We start from the raw sequence: 19,595 nt of genomic DNA, 5'->3' as shown, positions 1-19,595 counted from the left end.
GTTAAATATATAATTGTTTTTATTTTTATATTTATAATTTAAACTTTTAAGATAAGTAATGTATTATATAAATCAAATTTAAAATAAATCTTATCTAATCTGAGTAGCTATACAAAATCTATATAAATTGGGTGGGGTGTGTCGTTTTCAATGGAAACTTGGCGTGAAAGAAAAATCTTATTCTGGCTACTTCAATTCCAAATCGATCAAGACAATATAGCCAATTAGCCATGGGGTCACTAACCAAGTACATAACAAATAATATGTGTGCTTCACTGCTTCACATTCTGTAAATTACTTCAATGTTTTTTAAATATTTAAAAAGTACATAAAAAAATTGAATGATTTGTATACTTGCAAAAACATATAATATTTTCTTTTTCAAAGATAATCATAATATCTCTAAAATATTTATAAGTGAAGGCCATTCTTCACATACAGAGTTAATTTTAGTGTCAATAATTAAGTCTATTCAATTTTAATCTAGTATAAAAACTCTGATATAATTTATATATTAATTAATATTTATATTTATTCTTACTTTTATTATATTTATGTGTTTTATAACTCTTGAAAATCAAACTTTTTCCAAACCGAAGTGATTAGTTGTTAATATTACCTTTTTCTCTTTTTTTTTCAGCGGGTATTTCTAACATAGTTGTATTATTATATATGAATCGTCACATCTCTCCCCCATAGAGAAAATACGGTGAAAAAAATAGAATGCAACTGTGCCAAGAAAACAAAATCGAAAAGAGAATAGGCGAGGCTAGCTGTAAAAATAATGATGATAAAAAGTTTTAATACCCTTTTCTATTTTATTTTTGCGCAAAAATGGTATCTATTTTAATAATCATGTGTCTAATTGTATCTAATCTTTAGTCTCACAATTTTAATTCAGCATGATCGAACCAAAGATGCACAACCAATAGGAGGGTTGATACAGTGGTAGAGATTACATTATAACTTTTTACGTGAATTATGTTAGAAAAAAAATAATCTCCTTTCTAAGATAATATGAGGAAGAAATTCTAAAAATTATCAAATAATAATAATATTGTTATTCCTACCTTCTCCACTCACATTCCTCCAAGAACCTACCTACCCTTCTACCTCCCATAATCCTACCAACTTCAGAGCACCATCCATAATCTGTTCATTCATTCCCCAACACTTTGAATATGCAGATACATCTTCGTTGTACATGTCAGCAACAGGTTCTCATATGTCTGTCTTTGTTATGTGCTTATAAAAGATAAAAAATAAACAATAAAAGAAGCAAGTGAAAGATTGTTTTAATGTTTCAGAATATTTATTAATTATTTCTTTTTTTATTTCTAATCTTATGGTTGTGGGGGAAGTTATTACTATAGTTAACTCACTAACTTCTTGATGATAAGAACCACCATGAAGTTATTGTTCACAGACCTTTGCACAGTCTAAGGAAAGATGTCACAACTATTGGGGCTGGGGGGGAGAATTGCTACTTTATCCAGAGGCACAGACCACAGTTTTACTGTCAGCAATACAGCACACAATTAAGAATGGATTCAAATTCAATAGAGTTGTCTAGAGAAACTACCATAACAGAGTTGTGATGGTAAAATGGGTATGTTGAATAACTAATATCTCTAAAGTTAATTGCTTCCCTAGTTTTCAGACTTTAAAATAAATTTTGGTTCTTATGTAGCCTTCAAATGCAAGACAATGAAAAGTAGTACATAACATGAGAAAGAATTTCTCACCCTTTAAAGACTGCACCATCCTCAGTTTCTTCACATCATAGACAGAATCATTTACACAGGCCATGGTGGTACGGTTGAAGTCTCAGGTTTATATATAACATTGTTCCTATGTTTGAGCCTAAAATCTCATCTACGATTTACTATGGTCAATGCATCTTTTCTGCTAGCTTAATTTCAGTGGGATCAACCATTTAGGTCAGCTAGATCCTGATATTGCATATAATAAATAAACATTACTGCTGCATCGACACTTGCCGCATTAACTTGCAGAAGTTGAATTCTTGATTGATATATTTTTTTGTACGGGTGAAAATCTAAGTTGTTTTAGTCAGGAAGCTCAGAACGCTCCCTCTTTGCCGTTTCAATCATTGTACATAAGAACTTAATAGGGTTGCAATGGAAAGGATTGGCAAGGGCAGCATGTGCCAAAAATGGAAGCTTTCTCAAGGACCTCCCACTCATTCCCTGTGGACAAACCAATCTAATTAGTTAAGAGTAAAGATCAACCAGAAAAGATTTAAATTCAAGATCCCTTAGGAGTTGGTTCTACCTCACAGGCCTTGGCAGTTTCAAGAAGTTGGTTGCATAGTTGCATGGATGCAGTAACCTCATGAAAATCCGGTGCACTCGACCTATCCTTTGCACTGGCATAACTTGGAAGTGTGGTGTTATCACAACCCTAAACAATTTAGCATGGTTAGCCATAGACAGATATCCATAGACAGATATGCCACAATGCCCAAACCAGAACAAAGATCACAACATTAATGCCTTTCATTCGTTCCAGAACAAAGTTTCTTGGATATGACTGAGAATTTTCTGCACCTGTAAACTAGTTAAGATCCCCGTACGCATCAATTCCTGCAAGCAAGACCTTAATATTTCATATCGAGCTTGAAGTGTCGGGGGACCAATATATGCTTTAATATCAGCTCGGTCGACAAAAGCAATATCTGAAATAAAATAGATAAATCAGTGATACAAAATATGTGAAGGGGAAATTATGTGTCTCTAATGGAAATTTATTGAGTGTATGCTATGGAACTATTTTAGCAACAGAATTGGAATGATGTCCACAAAAAGGTTTTTGCTATGGTGTTTTGTGATGTTAATTTGGTATAGTGCCTCAATAATTCTGCCAATAGAAGTTCAAGCTTATTTCATACAAGTGCTACTACTTATTTCCTAAAAAAATTGCTTCCATCATCCACTATGCATTCATGATAAAACGAAGTCAGTAAATTCCCAAATTAGCAAGCTACAACTTCACTTGATTCTTTTGTATAGTATACCGACATATTATGACAAGAAAAACAGATCCGACCTTTCTCATTTATGGGAGATGGTTTACATAGCTTACTAGGAGAAAATATTGAAGGAATGGAAGTTTGATTTAGGCTTACCAATAGCAGCAGTTATGTTGGATGTGGTTAGAATTATCACATTTGGAGATGATTTTAACTTGTCAATCTGAGTTAGTAATGCATTTACAACCTGAAATATTCACATTGAAGGATTAGTAACACATTACGCAAATACCCAAGAAAATCCAATATCTCTCAGTTGCATTTTTTTAGATGATATTTAACATTCTCACACACTATTAAAAGAAAAAGAAAGAAAGAAAGAAAGGAATAGTGGGGAGGAAGAGGGGTATTCCTGCAGGAAGGACCAGAGAGATTGGTATACCCGAATAGAATCTGAAGGTTCTGAACCGGATATAGCAGCTTTCCTGGCCGCAGCAAGGCTTTCGACTTCATCTGCATGACCACACACTTAAACCAAAGCGGATATATGACAAGCATACAGCATTAAGTTAAATTTCGTTCTGCCTCACCAATCAAAACAAATACTAGATTGCTTTCTTCCTCTACCATTTCTTGAATCTTTTGGAAAAGTTTCGCAACCTAAACAACAAGGAAACACAATTGTGCATTCAGTGAAACAATACAACGTAATAACAGTTCATCTATTAATAACCTCTGAAGTGATAACAAATTGGAAATTCATCAACTACAAAGCATTGGTACTTCTAATAACTGTTGTACATGCATACCAGCTTGCCACTTTCAGAAAACCATTTACTGAATAAAGAATGTGCATTCACTTCAATAAGCTGGCACTGTGGGAATCTGAGTACAACAATAAACTGGTGAGTTTTTGTTCATTTATACTTGTCTCATTGGAAAATTATTGTATTAAAATTTTAACAGTGTCAGTGCACCTTGAATTGAATCGAATCGATAATTTCTGAGCTAATGCTTTACACAACGAAGTCTTTCCAGTCCCAGGGGGTCCATGTAGAAGAATTATGCTGTAAATATCCAAAAGAATCCAAAAATGTCAAGATATATTCATGATTCAGTCGTCTCAAAAAAAAAAACTTATATATCAACTTCATAGTTTCTTTTTCTTCTTTAATTCTATTTTTCCAGATAGAACTCATTATTATTGGTTATGAATCTATCCAATAATTTTACTTGCATTAGTAGAATTAAATTCAAATAAATAAAAGTAAACATGATTAGCTTAAAACACATCCAAAATGATATTATTTGTGCAAGTTCTATGCTATTAGCTTTTAGTTCACAATCTAATGAACACAATAAGTATAGTTCCACCATCAGCAAGTTTTTGGCCTCCTTCCTTTGTCTGTTGAGTCCCCCCTTCTCTTTCAGGGTTTGCAAGAGTTAGCCGTAGTCCCTCAAACTGCAAGCTTTTTTTTAAAGGAACTCTATCGAATCTTAACAAATTTACTGAGTTGTTTTAAAGATGTCCCAAAACCAAAGTATGTATGTTGCAAATTTACATTCAGAATTGAAGACCATACAAACAAACAAGGCATTCCTAAGTAAACAAATATTCAGTGCTTACCGATTCCATGAAACAAGGAATGGATCAACACCTTTTTCAGTAAAGAGCAAAGCACTAGCTGCATAACGTAACAACCTTTGCTTTAGACCAGATTCGAATATTAAACTGCAAAATCAATGATTGGTAGTTCAGGTAAACTGGTTTAGAACTATGATATTGATATTTAGTCAAAATTACAAAAGATAAAAATAACAACAGTATAGAACTAGTTGAAGAAAATCATAAAATGCTATCAAGTACCAACCTTTCCCACATGCCATCAAATTCTTTTGCAGGAAGAATCCATTCATTGAAGTTGGAACTCTGGCCATCAGAGCTTATATCCTCACATGGTCCTTCCTCGCTAAGCTGACAAATCAAAATTTAGACAATATTATAAGTTGAGCTCTGCTTCAACTGAAAATACATAGGGAATAGATTTTTGGACCAAAGAAATAGAAACATGTAAAATTTAAGGGAATATGTGATGTCGATGTAGAACGAAACAAAACATTTGTATAGCTTACAACTTAGATGATTGAGTGACAAAGTTATGAAACCACTTATTCATTGAATATCGTATTCAACCAACTGATATTAAATGAAATCAAGCTGTTTCACCTGAAAGACATGGACAACTGGCTTGACTTGCCAGAACAAAAGAACATTATCATTGTGCATCCCTTCATCTACAAAGGAAAAAAAAGAAAAGTAAGATTTCAGCATCAGAAATCAGAATTGGAGATGCAGAAATGGATCTCTCTCTCAAATCTAAAGGAAATGATAGCTTCAAAAGCACAAGAGGCGAATTTCAATGTTCTAGTCCTTTGAATACAAAAATATTCCAGCTTTTTGTCATGCTAAAACACTCAAATCACTGAGAAACCAAGTTTGCTGAATTTCAGAGTGACAACAATACCAAAAACAAAAATAAAATTCACACACGAAGCATCAAAATGATAGCAATCAAACCATTAGCTACGGTTATGAATAGCAAACTATAACTGTTTAATATTTTGAAATTACTTATTTGATACCATTTTTGAAATTGCAACTCAGCATTGGCACCTCGTCGAAAAGCTCTCACAAAAACAATCAACAATTTGAGAGCTTTCCAATCCAATGCTAGTCGAACAAAATATCAAACAGTTGCTAGGCTAACTATATTTAACATTATCTAAGCTTGCCGTAGCTAATACACTTAATGACAAGTTAACAACAATAACAATTACAGTAAATAAATAACTAATTTGATGTCCTAACTCCTAATAACAATAATAAAATAAATAAACAAATCAAGACACAATAGGGTAGTACCTGTGTCACAAATACAAATTCTGTGGACGTTGTCGGCGAGAAAGGGCTCGTCCATGGGGAGAGGAATGGGGCCATCACAATAGCTCAAACTCCTCTTCTCAAGCATCCTGAAATCGAGAAAAAAGTTGTAATCTTCTCCGAATTAAACTCAAAACAAGAGCAAATTCAAGCTTAAGAAACTCAATTAAAGAAATAATTAGGGGAATTGGGGGAAATGCGTGTGCCTTTCGATAGCGGAACGAACGTCACGGATAGAAGCAGTGCTGGAAGGCTTCAAGCAGACCTCAACTGAAAGACGAAGAAAGAAAATGGTGAGAAAATGAGAATAAGGAAAAATCAAGGAGAAGGAATGAGAGGGAAAGTGGAAGAAGTAGGAACCAGGGAGAAGGATTTTGTCGTCGGAAACGGGAAGCATGGGAGAAGAAGGAACGACGCCGTTTTGATGAGTTTGAAGGTTTTGGTTTGTGGCTGTGGCTGTGGCTGTGACGTCATCTTCTTCTTCCATAGGAACAGTGGGAGAAGTCGCAGTAGCCATTGTTGTGTTGTGTGAAGAATGAGAAGTGAGGTTCGTGAAATTGGGAACAAATGTTTCAGGAAATTGGAAATTGAAGCAATGGGCGGGAAAACGAAAACCCTCCCAATAATATATTTTATTAAAGAAAAATATATAATAATTAGTGTCAAGTAATTTTACACCTATATTGATTTCGCGAATGCTCATTCAAAAGAAAAAAGTTATATACTGTGCATCAAAATTAAACTCTAATAAATAATAAAAGATGAGTTTAATTTTGATTACACTACAAGAAAAATATTAAATACCATCGAATTTAGCGTTACAAGGTAGAGACGACTTTACTGGCAGATTCGATAATAAATTCGTCGGATACAAATTTTATTGAAGGATTCTCTTTTTCGACGGTAACGCCGACGGTAATAAATGGAGGAAAAAAGTAAAAAGTTGGCGCTATGTTTACTTTTGGATTTACAGGGGAATAAATCCGACAGTTACCTGTATTAGTAAAACATTACGTTTTAGTCACACGCGAAGATTTACCGATGGACTTTTCCGTCAGTAAATCCAACAATAATCGTACTCTAAATTCGAACTGCAAACCCTCTCTCTCTCTACACCGTCTCATCTCTCCCTCCATATTCTCTCCAGCAGTCCCTCCGACAACCCTCTTCTCGTCGTTCGGCGATTGTTCTTTGTCTCCCCGACGAAACACCGCTTCTGCCGCTATGCCGTCGAACCGCCGCTGCTCCCTCCAGGTAGCACCCCCTTTCCAGCTCTTATTATTCAAACTCCATTATTTTTTATGTTGATTAGATTAGAATATAGGATGTTAGGTAGATTAGTTGTTAATTACACCTATTAGTTTGAAGTTGTGATTAATAATTTGTTGATTGTTGCTGATTTTTGTAAAAATAGCTCAAAGAGGGATGGATTCTACTGGTACTCCTGGGACTTCTCAATCGTCCCACTCTATTCCGACTATTCCTGTGACGTCATAGGCAATGGGTGCACAGGACTAACCGTTCATCATGGTCCCTAACTCCAACTACATAGCTCCTACTACTGCGCCACCCTGCAACCAGGAAGTCGTTTGTCTGCTTCATCATAGTGGACTCCTCCACCACCTCCATCCGCTCAGCAGCGCACTATCTCAACGATGATGTCTCTAGCGATAGACACCGCGATGTCAGAATCCTCCCACGGATCTCAGCCATATGCTCCTCTACCATCTCTCATTGTACGGATGATAATTTGGCCTGATGGGACTTCGGCGTGAGTACTATTTTAAGTCTTTTATATGCAAACTATTTAGTTAGTCAGTTTAATTTAGTTACAATTCTCTAGTTTTAGTGGATTTAGGTTGTTAAGATATGTTCAATTTGGTTTAGTAGGTTTGAATTGCTTATTGTATTTGATAATTCTTGATTGCTGATGGATGTTGTTGCTTAAGTCAGATAATGCCATATAGATGAAACTACTAATCTTAATTAAATGATAATTCTTTATTATCGATGGATGTTGCTACTTGATTCTTGATTCTTGTTTGTTGATTGTTGCTAAATGTTGTTGTTTAAGTGAATTGTTGATGAATGTAGATTTTTGTGCATTCTAGTTATTGATAAAACTGTGCTGAAATTTATAAAAAAATCTAAACATAATTGAAGTTTATAGATTACTTCGAATAACTTTTTAGTAAACTACTAATCTTAAGTTTTTTATTGATAGGTTTACACCAAATAACAATGCATGTACACAGGCGTGTACTAATATCATCAAGCTGATGTACGGCCACCCATCGCTAAGCTACAAGAAGATCTCAGTTGAGACCAGAGAGCGCTGATTTTAGAAGTGGACGGTAAGAACTCAACATATTCAAACCTTAGTGTTAGTTTATACTTTCTATTTTGTTTAATTAGTATTTAATTTCAATTAACTCGTGCTAAGTGTTCTTTCCGTAGGAGAAATTTACATGAGACAAGACTCATGATCTCATGATCAGGAAGATTTTCGACCATCGGATAGCTAGGCGGCTTCAGCAAATGTTGAAGGACGTACATGAGCACCGTGACCAGCTCGCCATTTGGCTCCGTCCAGACATTAAGAAGGAACTGTACGTCCATTTGGAGGGGTTCAAGCATTGCCGTCTCACCAACAGAGCTAACAGGGCATCGCCCAGGTCGTCAAAGTATATCGGTGGGTCAGCGATTTTCATGAAGACTAAAGCCAGGCTAGTAAGTAACTTGTTTCATTCTGTTATTAAGTTCCTTTAGTATTAATATAATGTCATTATTACTTGACTTAACATGTGGTTTCAAAATATGTAGTATAAGTCGTTGGATCGTGAGGTGACAATGACGGAGATCTTCAAGTATACTCATACGTTGAAGAAGAACAAGGAGAGATTTGCCAATCAACGAGTCGCGGATCATTATGTGAGTAAACATCATGTGATATACTATTTTTAAATTAACTGCAACCCTAATCATAAAATATGTTACACACGAGTCCTACACACAGAGATTGGAAGCCGCAACTCAACAATCTCAGTGTATTGGAGAAGACGGCAACAACTCCATTGCACTAGTTGTCAATCCTGATCAGGATTGACGCGATGTCGCATCTGAGCCGTACAAGAATCGTGTGTATGGGCTGGGATCGTTCTTCGCCGACAACCTCCGCACGTCCATATTGAGACATTCATCCACCTCTACCACCAGTCGACTTGTCGATCCCGAGGACGACGTGGATTTGAGGGAGCAGGTGCTGCTCCTCACCCGGAGCCTTCACCAACAGGCTTAGCAGCTGCGGGAGTCTGACGAGAGGTATCAGATGATCCTCTCATGCATGACAGACATAGATAACCTCAGGCTGAAGTGGAGGCGGGGAGCTGGGGTGGCTTTAGCAGATGGAGCAACACATAGCGCCAAACGAAGATCAGATGCACACTGGTGGCAGCGACGCTGATGGAGGGGCACAGACATCACCGCCCAGGCCGCTGCCTTAGCAGCAGGACCAACGGGACGACGACAACTTTTGGTGACTAGGATTTTTTATACACTGTTTGATTGTATCATATTCTCTATTATTTGACTTTTTATTTTATTTGTACACTTGATAATTTAACATATTTGACTTATATTATTTAGAATTTGACTACTAATTATGCAAAAAATAAATTTAAATAAATAATTTAGAATTTGACCACTAATTTCATGAGAAAAATCTAAAAAAAGGTAAACATACCGTCAGATTTTTTTAGAGAAAAAATTCAATGGTAATAATGTGGGAACAAAACAGTTTCACGCCAAAATTATCGTCGGAAAAAATGAAATCTGCCAATAACTGGCATCAAATATTTGTAGTTTAAAAAACTAATTTCGTCGCAAGTTATCGGTGGATAACAAAATCCGACGGTAAACATTTATTGGCGAGATTTATATCGGCAGATTATTTTTATTTTTTCACTAATAAATCGGACGGTATTCAGTATTTTTCTTGTAGTGTTATTTTTTAAGTAATGTCTTTAAAAATTAATTATTTTTACTATATGACAATATATTTTTGGTTTTCTAAATAAAACTTTTACATAAAATTAAATTTATAAAAGATTTTGCTATATATTTTTTTGTGAATTTAATTTTGATGTAAAGATTTTTATACAATTATTCAATCAAATTTATGTATTTAAATGATTTTTTAAATAATATTTAAAAATTAAATTATTCTGTTATTATTAAAGAAAAATAAATACTAAAACTCAGCACATTTTCAATCAAATTGACCTTTTGAATAATCATTCTTGTCATGGATTAGTGGTCATGAAAATTTTGCGTTTGTAATGCGTGTGTTTTGATATAATTATTTAAATTAGGTTTATTACTAACTAATAAATTATTGTATGTATAAGACAAGATTCAAATTTTAATTTAGACATTTATTTAAGTGGACAAGTAAACTAACTACTCGAGCAATTTAAGTCGGTTAAGTTTTATTAATAATTAATTTGTGATAAGTTGATGATAACATGATATAAGTATAGCTAAGCAGCAATTTATTTAGTACGAGCACACACTACTGTCTTAGCAAAATAACAACATGAGATTATGATGATAATTACAAGTTAATTAACAAGCTTAAGGCCTGAAGGTCTTCCACTTTTGCAACTCAAATCCCCTCTTTGGAGCAGGGTAGCATTGATCATCAACTTTCTCTACCACATCAACCCTCTCATGGGTCTCGGGGAAGTCGTCGTGGTGGTGGCGGCGGCCGTAGGATCCTTCCACCGCGTCGTCATCCTCGGAGACGGTTTTCTTGAAGGCAAGGTGTGCATTAGGGTATCGAGGAACATCACTTAGGATGCTTGGGCTCCTTCGGACATTGGTGATGTGAGTGTGGTAGTCCATTGATCTATACATTTTTTAGGGTATGATCACAAAATTTATTATTTCAAGGACTACTAATAAGGCACAAGCACAAGACACAAATTGAGATTGGTATTTGGGGTTTTATATATACATACTATAGGCCATGATATACGTGTACTAGCTTTAATTAATGGATTCCACTGATTTTGGGTTCACCAAGGATCGAACTCTTGACTTTTTGGATCTAGCGCTCTAATACCATGTCATGATACCACTCATCACAAAAGCTTCAGCTGATAGCAAAAGGTAACACTAATAATTATATCTCTAATACTCCCTAAACCTCTATTGTACATATTGTATAAATATTCCATTGGCTCCTCGCATTTTCCCTTAATTTATTCTTCACATGATGAAATTGATGGAAAATGAATCCAATTCGCTTCCGGTGTTAATGTCAATATATGAACGGACAATATTAGTTTCCTACCTCCTCCGAGTTTATATTCCATTTCCACCTTTAAATGTTTGTTATATTATTATGAGGCATATACCATAATCATTAAATATGAATAGATGGGAATAGCATTGTTCTCCACTATGATTATACGATAAAGAGAAATGCTAGATATATAGCACTATAGCAGTATTTTTTTTATTAATATTAATACTATATATTTTTAATCAACACTTTATTTTTAATTATTAAATTTAAAATTGTGTATTTAAAATCTATGATTCGTATTCTTTGAATATTACGTGTGTATATATATATATATTTTACCAAAAATAGAAAACTTAAACTCGCAACCTCTTAAATGAGTATGAAGAGACTATGTCATTTGAGTTATAACTCATTGGCACATATAAAAATATGTTTGTTGACTAAATAAATAAATATTACATAAGAATATATTATAAAAATAGATAAATAAAGGTAAAGATATATATATTAGAATATAGAAGAATTGTATCTCGATGATATCCTTATAATATAATACTTGGTAATGTATGAGAATAAATTTTCTATAACATAAGAGTTAGAATAATCATGTAAATTTATAAATTTGATGTATGTTAAAATCTTCTCTTTAGAATCTATTTATAGATAAAAGTTTTAAAATAAATAATAGTAAGGTATTATTTATTTACCCACTTATTGATTAGTAAAAATATATTATGCAAATTTATGTCTCATTAATTGATATACTTTGTTATGTATGATAATGCTCAATAATATGACATCCACAGTATAATAATTATTTTATATATAACACCCCTCTTATTGGATGTGATTAGGGATATGTCTCATTAAAAATTTAGTAAAAAAAAAATTGATAAAAAATAATTTAATGAAGAAAAAAATAGTACAATATCCTTTATAACGAAAATTGACACATTCAAAAATCTCATAAAAAAATTCTAATAGGATAAAAACCTTATAAAAAAAATAGTCTACTCTCTCCCTCTCTCTTAGTAACATTATCCAAGATCTTAAAAGCAATATATTTCGATTTTATGTACCAAATTTTAAAATTAGGATGTAAGAAATAACTTGATAAATAAATCTGTCAAATTATCACTTGAATGAATTTATTAAACATCAATTGCTCATTGATTTTAAAAGTTATGTGTGAAAAAAATTTTTTTAAAAAATATGTTTTGTTTGATCACTTTTGATGTATCCACTTTTGAATTAAGCAATCTATATTATCTTCCTATAATATTATAGGAACTATCTTTTTGTCAAACAACCCACCTAATAATTAAATAATGTGTTAATAAAAAAATCCAGATTTAATTTCCTTCTTCTAAAAAAAAAAGTTGTCTTCATCAGAAGTAGTATACTGCAAATAAATTAAGCTTTATTAATAAGATGATTACATATAAGATCAAGCCAATGCAAGCAGGAATTTATTAATTAGTACAAGCACACACCACACCAATACATATATTTGTATTATTTATTATAGTTCCTGCCTAGCAAATTACCAAATTATTTTTTTTTTTAAGATAAAGATGTCTTCATGTGAATATTCCGTTATAATTGAACAATTTTAGTGGCCAAAATGTCCATGCCCTATCCTTTGTTGTTGGCAAGTTGGGTCAGTTTCAACTCCTTTATAGATCACTTCATGAGTGCCATATTCCGGTGTCCTCTGGTACTCTACCACTTCGACTACTCGCTTGCGAGTATGGGGCTGGTGGCGACGGTGGTGGTAGCTGAAAAGGCCGTCCTCGGCCGTGTCGACGGCGCAGTTCTCATCCTCAAGGGTTCTTTCATATCTTCCTCCGGACCTTGAGCATTCATAGAGTTGATATGGTGTAAAAGACATGTTGGATACTCTGTTTCACAAATCACAACAAAGAAACTATGAATACAAGATAATTGATGCATGTTGAGATTGGTATGTGGGGATATATATATAGAGGAGGATCATATATTCATATGTGCTTAATTTTTTTTTTAATTATTTTCATTATATTCTCCACTCCAAATTGATAAGAACTGAACCTAATTCCGTAGCATTTCTCAATATATATAAAGGTTAGTTGCATTTGGTTCCAAATGCATTTTTACAATTTGTTATATTATATAATTAAGAAATTAGTATTGAGGAGTGCTAGAAGTCAGTACTTTTCTTAAATTCTGGCCCGCATTTAATTATCAAAAGAAAATTGAATGATTCTACACCATTAGATGCAATCTCACACCATTAAAAACATCATTAATGGCTAATTGATGGCTAAAAACCACAAAATCTGCTGGCCCCTTAAACTTTCTCATTAGTATTAAACTACTCTCTCACCTTAACTCATAGCAATAATAAAAAAGTCTTGTAGTCCATAAATTTAGCCCAACATACAGAATACATAAATTTAGTTATAATTTTAGTCTTTATTATTTTATCTTATCTTATCTATAGTTGTTCTTATCTTATTTTTATTTGTTTTTATCTTTCTTAAACCAATATTCTATATATATTTATTTTACCTTTATAATATAATTTAATTCAATAAAAAAATATAAAGTATAATATCCTTCTTCTTTTTTTTTTCTTATTCTTTCACAATTTTATCAATTAAAAAATCGAAAACTGAATTTAATCAGAAGGTATTCTATTTTTTTTTCCCTTTAAGAAAAAGTAAAACTTGTGTTTACATATTATATTGTTTTATATAATTTATGCAGATATGTGAAAGCTATTTTTTCATTAAAAAAGCCCTCATTTTTTTTATTAATAAAACCCAAAGTTCCAAAGGCCAACTGTATATTTTTTAGCCAACATTTGACAGTTTTATATGATAGCACGTGTATATTTGAAAATTGGCAGAGTATTCAATTAAAATACTATACCTATATAAAATAGATAGGCGACGAAAAATAGAGGAAAACCCAAAAATAAAAATTATAACAAAAGGAGGTAAAAAAAAAAAAACTATGTGTAAATTATTTAACTGCAAACATAATATATAATAGAACATAATAATATTGTTTAATTTATGTAATTAATCTCATTTAATAAAATAAAATTTTGTTGTTATTATTATTGTTTATATATTTGAGACTAGTATATTTATATAACGCACACACAGACCATAATAATTACTAATTAGTAAAATATACCCATCATATAAAGAATAAATAACCTGAGTTTTTTTTTCTTTTGATAAACTCTTTTTATTATTGTCTATTTTTTTGTTAGGCAATAAAAGAATTTACAAAAGAAAAATGTTAGACGGTCAATAATACAAGTCATAAATTGGTAGTGAAATAAGAGAACTATAGGATAAATGAAATTAGTTGATCAATTAGAGACTACTGTTAATTAAGCATTCTGTTACATAGCCTTGCCAAATTCCATTTTAATTCCATGTATATAGTCTATTTCTCTATTGCCCATTGTTATTTTAAGTCTCATATTCTTTTCCAATTGATTATGTCATGTTTAGGGATGGTAAATGAGCCGAAATTTATTGGATCGATTTGCGTAATTCGCAAAAAAAAAAAGAGTTGGACTAAAAATTTAAGATCAACATAATAATAAAAAAGTTTACCTAATTCATATCGACTAATCTATGAATTTTGGCAGATTTTAATGGAGCGGACAGACTTGTCTACCAGATTTTTAGCTTTAAGATGATAATTGAATTTGAAACGTTATTATTATGCTTGTATTTAGTTATAATGTTTGTTTGTTTTACTTTAAGTTATAATTTAAATTATGTTTGATTGATTTATTAATTTAGACAATATTTAATTATATATTTTAAAAATATTTATTTTACTTTAGATAACATTAGTTTCATTATTTTATTTTAAAAAATTTTGTTGATTATTATATTTATTAAATATTTAAAATTATAAAAATTTTGGTATTTTTTAATTTAAAAATTATAATTTTTTTATATCTTTATAAATTATAAATTTATCAAAATGTTTATGAAATGATATATTTTTTTAATATTAAATGATTTAATATTTTTTTTTATAAAAAGTGAGAATTTACAAGCTTAGCCCACTAGTCCATTAATCCGTTGTTAAACAAAATGAAATAAAAATTTAGAACCGCTTCAATAAACAAAATAAAATGGATTAACCTCCAAATAACGGATTTTTGACGAGACAAAACAAGACGAAAATTATTACTCCATTGAACATATCGAAAATCTTTCTGAAGATTCCACTGAAAATTATTAAATACTTCTCACCACCACCATCAGTCCATCACCCAAGCCTGAATCTTTCTCTTTAGGTGCTTGTTAGTTGTTTCTCGATGATATTTTGGAAATCTCTCTTCTCTTAAAAGTAGTAAAAGTATTTTATGAATATATGAAAAATGGTATTTTAGAAACTTTAAATGTGTAATATAATTTTTAATATATATTTTTTAGATATATGAATTTAAAATTTTAAGCGTACAATGTTTAGATTTGAATGTACGGTTATTAATTTATTATTGATTTTTTTTTTTTTTGTTTATTTAGTAGCTAGGATGATTTCGAATACTATACAGATATATATTAGCAAATTATGTGAATTGTTGGTTTTCTTATTAACGGACTTTAATTTTATCAAAATTTCAATTGGGTATTAATAGTTTAATGTTTTCTAATTGTGTCCTTGTTATGCTAAGTCCCTCTAAAAGCACTTTCCAATTAAATAAGGGAGCCACTTGGATAAAGATGTTTAAAATAATTTTTTTTAAAGATATTTTTAAGTAATTAAAATTCAATACATATAATTGATTAAACTATGTTATTTTTATCAAAATTAGATTAGATAAATTGATTTGACAAAAAAATCAATAAATTATAGCTTGAACCGGTATAAATTAATCTTTTTTTATAAAAAAATGACTAAAATATTCTTTTATATATATATATATATATATATATATTAAGAATCCTAAATTCTAACCCTTTTTCTTTTTTTTTGTGTCCTTAGAATTTAGGATTTTTAAAATTAAAAAAAATATATAGTAAAAATATTTTATTCATTTTCTATAATAAGGTTATTGTAGTCATTTTCTATAAAAAATAATATTAATTTAAATCGGTTCAAGGTTTGGTTTATCGATTTTTTGACCAAATCAATTTGTCTGATCTAATTTTGACAAAAATAATATGATTTAATCAATTATATGTATTAAATTTTAGTTAATAACAAACATCTTAAAAAAAGACATTTTAAGTATCTTTATCGTAGTATTTCCCATTAAATAAACTTTAAATATACCAAATAATAAAAGATGGCATGCATCATGCATGGTTGTTATATAAAATACAATATAAGTATATAATTAAAATATATAGTGCAATATTAATAAAACAAACTTTTATTAATAACTGATAAGATGAAAATTAAACATAAGATCAAGCCAAGCAGGAATTATTAGTACAAGCACACACCACACCAATATATTTTTGTAACATTATTATGAAGATGATTATGTAACCCTGCCTAGCAAATTACCATAATCACATGCAATTAGTGGCAATTGAACAAGCTTAGAGGCCAAAGTGGTGGCCATGCTTGTTCCTGTGTGATGGGTACACTCGATCAGTTTCAACCTCTTCATAAATCACTTCGCGAGTTCCATATTCAGGCATCCTCTCGTATTCTACCACCTCGACTCGCTCGCGAACCTCTGGCTGCTGGTGGTGGTGGTGATGGTTGTTGAAGCGGTCGTAGGATCCTTCAACAACACGATCCTCCTCGTAATAGGTTTTTTCGTAAGTTTGGTAAGTGTTTGGGTATTCGTGGGATCGGAACAAGTTGGCCATGGATACAATATTTTAAAAAATCACAAACTCACAAAATATGAAAACAGAACAATACAAGATACAAAAATAATTGATGCATGTTGAGGTTGGTTTTTAGGGCTATATATAGAGGATATCATATGTGCTTAATTTTTTTTTTTTTATTAATTTCTTTATATTCTCTACCCCAATTCAAATTGATAAGAACTGAATCTAATTCCGTTGCTTTTCTCAATATGTATAATAATGTAGTATATTTGCTAATAATTAGGGAATTTTGATTCCATTTCTCTACCTTTGGAAAAACTATGCATATAAAATGGAGATGTGAATAATTGATGAAAAAAATAGCATAATGTAACGCGGAAGAATAATTCTAAAGTAGGCGTTCATTGATTTTGGTTTCCCTCCATATATGCATGTATCCTGCAATAATATCTTATTTAGAATATTATTATTATTATTATTAGTATGTATCTGTTCGGTAGGTCGGGTACCGGACGGTTCGGGTTAGGATCCTGAGGTCAATGCTTCGGACGGTGGAGGAGCTCGTCTGGCCGTGGTTTCCTGGTTCCGGGTGAGCGAGGTCCCGAGTACTTCTGATGGGAAAGGGGGGTGCCACCTGCAAAGACACTCCGACGCCCTTGTCAGAATATGTGCAGGCGGAGAGGGAATGATGTGTGAATGTGACGTACCTTGGGGGGAGAGCCAGTCTCCCCCTTATATACATGTCAGTGGTGGGCCCTTCGAATGGGCAGGCCCATGTCCTCAAAGGTGCTGTCCCACGGCTGTGAGCGAGCCGTACGGGACGCGTGTCCGGGTTGGGTGGAGGACGCACCATTGGGCCGGCGGGGTCTCGGGTCGGACTGACCCGCGCGAGTCTTGGGCCAGGCCGTAACAGTATCCTTGCAATAATATATATTATTATAAACTATTAAGATGATAACCAAAAGTGTATATATATTGTTGAGAAAAAAAATTTTCAAAAATATAAACGACAAATAAATTTTTTAAAAATTTAAAAATATGATTAAAATAAATAACTAAAAAATATTATTTTTTTTGTAAGTAACAAATAAATTTTATATTTAATAAATAATTCATGCATTTGATCTAATTTTTTATAAAAATATTTGAATAATTATTTAGTTAGAAGGTGCATGTAAAAAATTAGAACAAAATTTTATCACTACACATAAATTTTTCATTCTTTTTAGAAAGTTTTAGGTTATTCTTCAAAACATAAATGATAAAAAAAATCACTAACTATAAAATCACTACATTTTAAATATTAAAAGATCTCATTTTTCTAATTATTCTTATAACGACTCTAAAGTTCTTTTTGAACATATATATCTAATCATATTTTTAAATTTTTTGCAATTTATCTGTTGTTGGTATTTTTTGAGATTATTTTTGTTAATAATTTAAACTTTTATTAATCTAAAAGTGTAATTAATTACAAAAATAAATAATTTTTTACTAGTATGACATTACATCTCCTGAAAGGGAAATGTCATACACCTCTAATAATTATGATAAAAAAAACTATTAAATCAAAAAGAAGAAAAGAAAAGAGCATAAACTTGTCATATATTCTATCTTAGTTATCATTTTCTTTATAAGCATCTAATTTGTTTAGTAACACAAAATAACCGTAGCGATCGATTTTTACTAACAGATTTAGTGACATATGTAATTTGTCTTCGGTTTAGTCATTTTTACTAAAAATTAGTCATTTTATTTAGTTATTATTTATTTATTTATTTTTTAAAATTAGTTTTACTAATTTTCACAACATATTAATAATTTATATATCTTTTTCGATCAGTTTTATAATATGATATCAAAATTTTTATAATTAAAAGATTTATAATTTGATCTTCGTTTATCAAATAAAATAATTCAACATAAAACTAATAAAAAAAATCAATGTAAAATTTACGCAACCTATAAGAGAGGTTATTGTGTAAGAGAACAATATTAAAAATATAACAATTTTATGTCTCCTTCTATACTTTAAAATTTAATAGGATCGATCAAGTAAGTTTATGAAAACATGAAAATGTTAGATATGTTAGGTAGGCTTTTATTTGTTACTCTTTCTCTTTCGTCCAAACTCTAACGAACACATATATACATGTGGATCGTTGGTTTCACTAAAGTGTTTGTATTCTACCTATGTATTTAATTCATTAATTATTTATCTACGATAAATTTGATTATTTTTACTATGAGTTTTGCTATGTATATTCAAATATTTTTATCAACCAATTTTAATTATATTAGTCTAAATCTAACAAAAATCAATCATTTAAGATGTACATAAATTATACATTTTTTTTTCTTTATGTATTTTTTCTTCTTGTCATTTTTTTTATTGTTGTTGCTGTTGCTATGTTTTTTTCATTTCTTCTCCTCAATGGCGGAGAACGTTAGTGGGAAAGGGGGACAATTGCCCCTCCCAAACCTCTAATTTTTCAGTTTAGTCTTTTTTTAATTTTCAATTTTTTTCATTTCTTAACTTATATT

The 19,595-nt window shown here is 31.2% G+C and overlaps 1 protein-coding gene and 1 long non-coding RNA gene across 2 annotated transcripts; one reads left to right on the top strand and one right to left on the bottom strand.

The window, feature by feature from the left end:
* Positions 1 to 1,009: 1,009 nt before the first annotated feature.
* Positions 1,010 to 2,838, top strand: LOC112736296 (uncharacterized). The gene is made up of 2 exons (XR_003168743.3): positions 1,010 to 1,609; positions 1,691 to 2,838. It is a non-coding gene; the product is annotated as an uncharacterized lncRNA (long non-coding RNA).
* LOC112736295 (pachytene checkpoint protein 2 homolog) lies at positions 1,512 to 6,524 on the bottom strand. The gene is made up of 14 exons (XM_025785684.3): positions 6,294 to 6,524; positions 6,140 to 6,203; positions 5,916 to 6,022; positions 5,220 to 5,287; positions 4,864 to 4,967; positions 4,620 to 4,724; positions 3,970 to 4,059; positions 3,802 to 3,877; positions 3,583 to 3,652; positions 3,435 to 3,505; positions 3,149 to 3,239; positions 2,571 to 2,698; positions 2,296 to 2,424; positions 1,512 to 2,210 (listed from the first exon to the last, which is right to left on the bottom strand). The coding sequence occupies exons 1-14, from the start codon at positions 6,448 to 6,450 to the stop codon at positions 2,070 to 2,072; spliced, it is 1,401 nt and encodes a 466-aa protein (XP_025641469.1). The 5' UTR covers positions 6,451 to 6,524; the 3' UTR covers positions 1,512 to 2,069.
* Between the last annotated feature and the right edge of the window lie 13,071 nt (positions 6,525 to 19,595).

This window comes from Arachis hypogaea, chromosome 13 (genome assembly GCF_003086295.3).
Source record: "Arachis hypogaea cultivar Tifrunner chromosome 13, arahy.Tifrunner.gnm2.J5K5, whole genome shotgun sequence".
Taxonomy (NCBI): Eukaryota; Viridiplantae; Streptophyta; class Magnoliopsida; order Fabales; family Fabaceae; genus Arachis; species Arachis hypogaea.
The sequence above is the reverse complement of the archived record's forward strand: the minus strand, read 5'-3'. Positions and strand labels throughout refer to the sequence as shown.

Bases quoted from the DNA above. Each gene is read 5' to 3' on its own strand.
- LOC112736295 (XM_025785684.3), bottom strand. From the start codon at position 6,450: ATGGCTACTGCGACTTCTCCCACTGTTCCTATGGAAGAAGAAGATGAC. The intron at 3,506-3,582 runs GTGAGGCAGAAC...GTGGTCATGCAG, and splicing joins TCTAGTATTTGTTTTGATTG to ATGAAGTCGAAAGCCTTGCT. The intron at 2,425-2,570 runs GTGCAGAAAATT...TAAATTGTTTAG, and splicing joins GGATCTTAACTAGTTTACAG to GGTTGTGATAACACCACACT.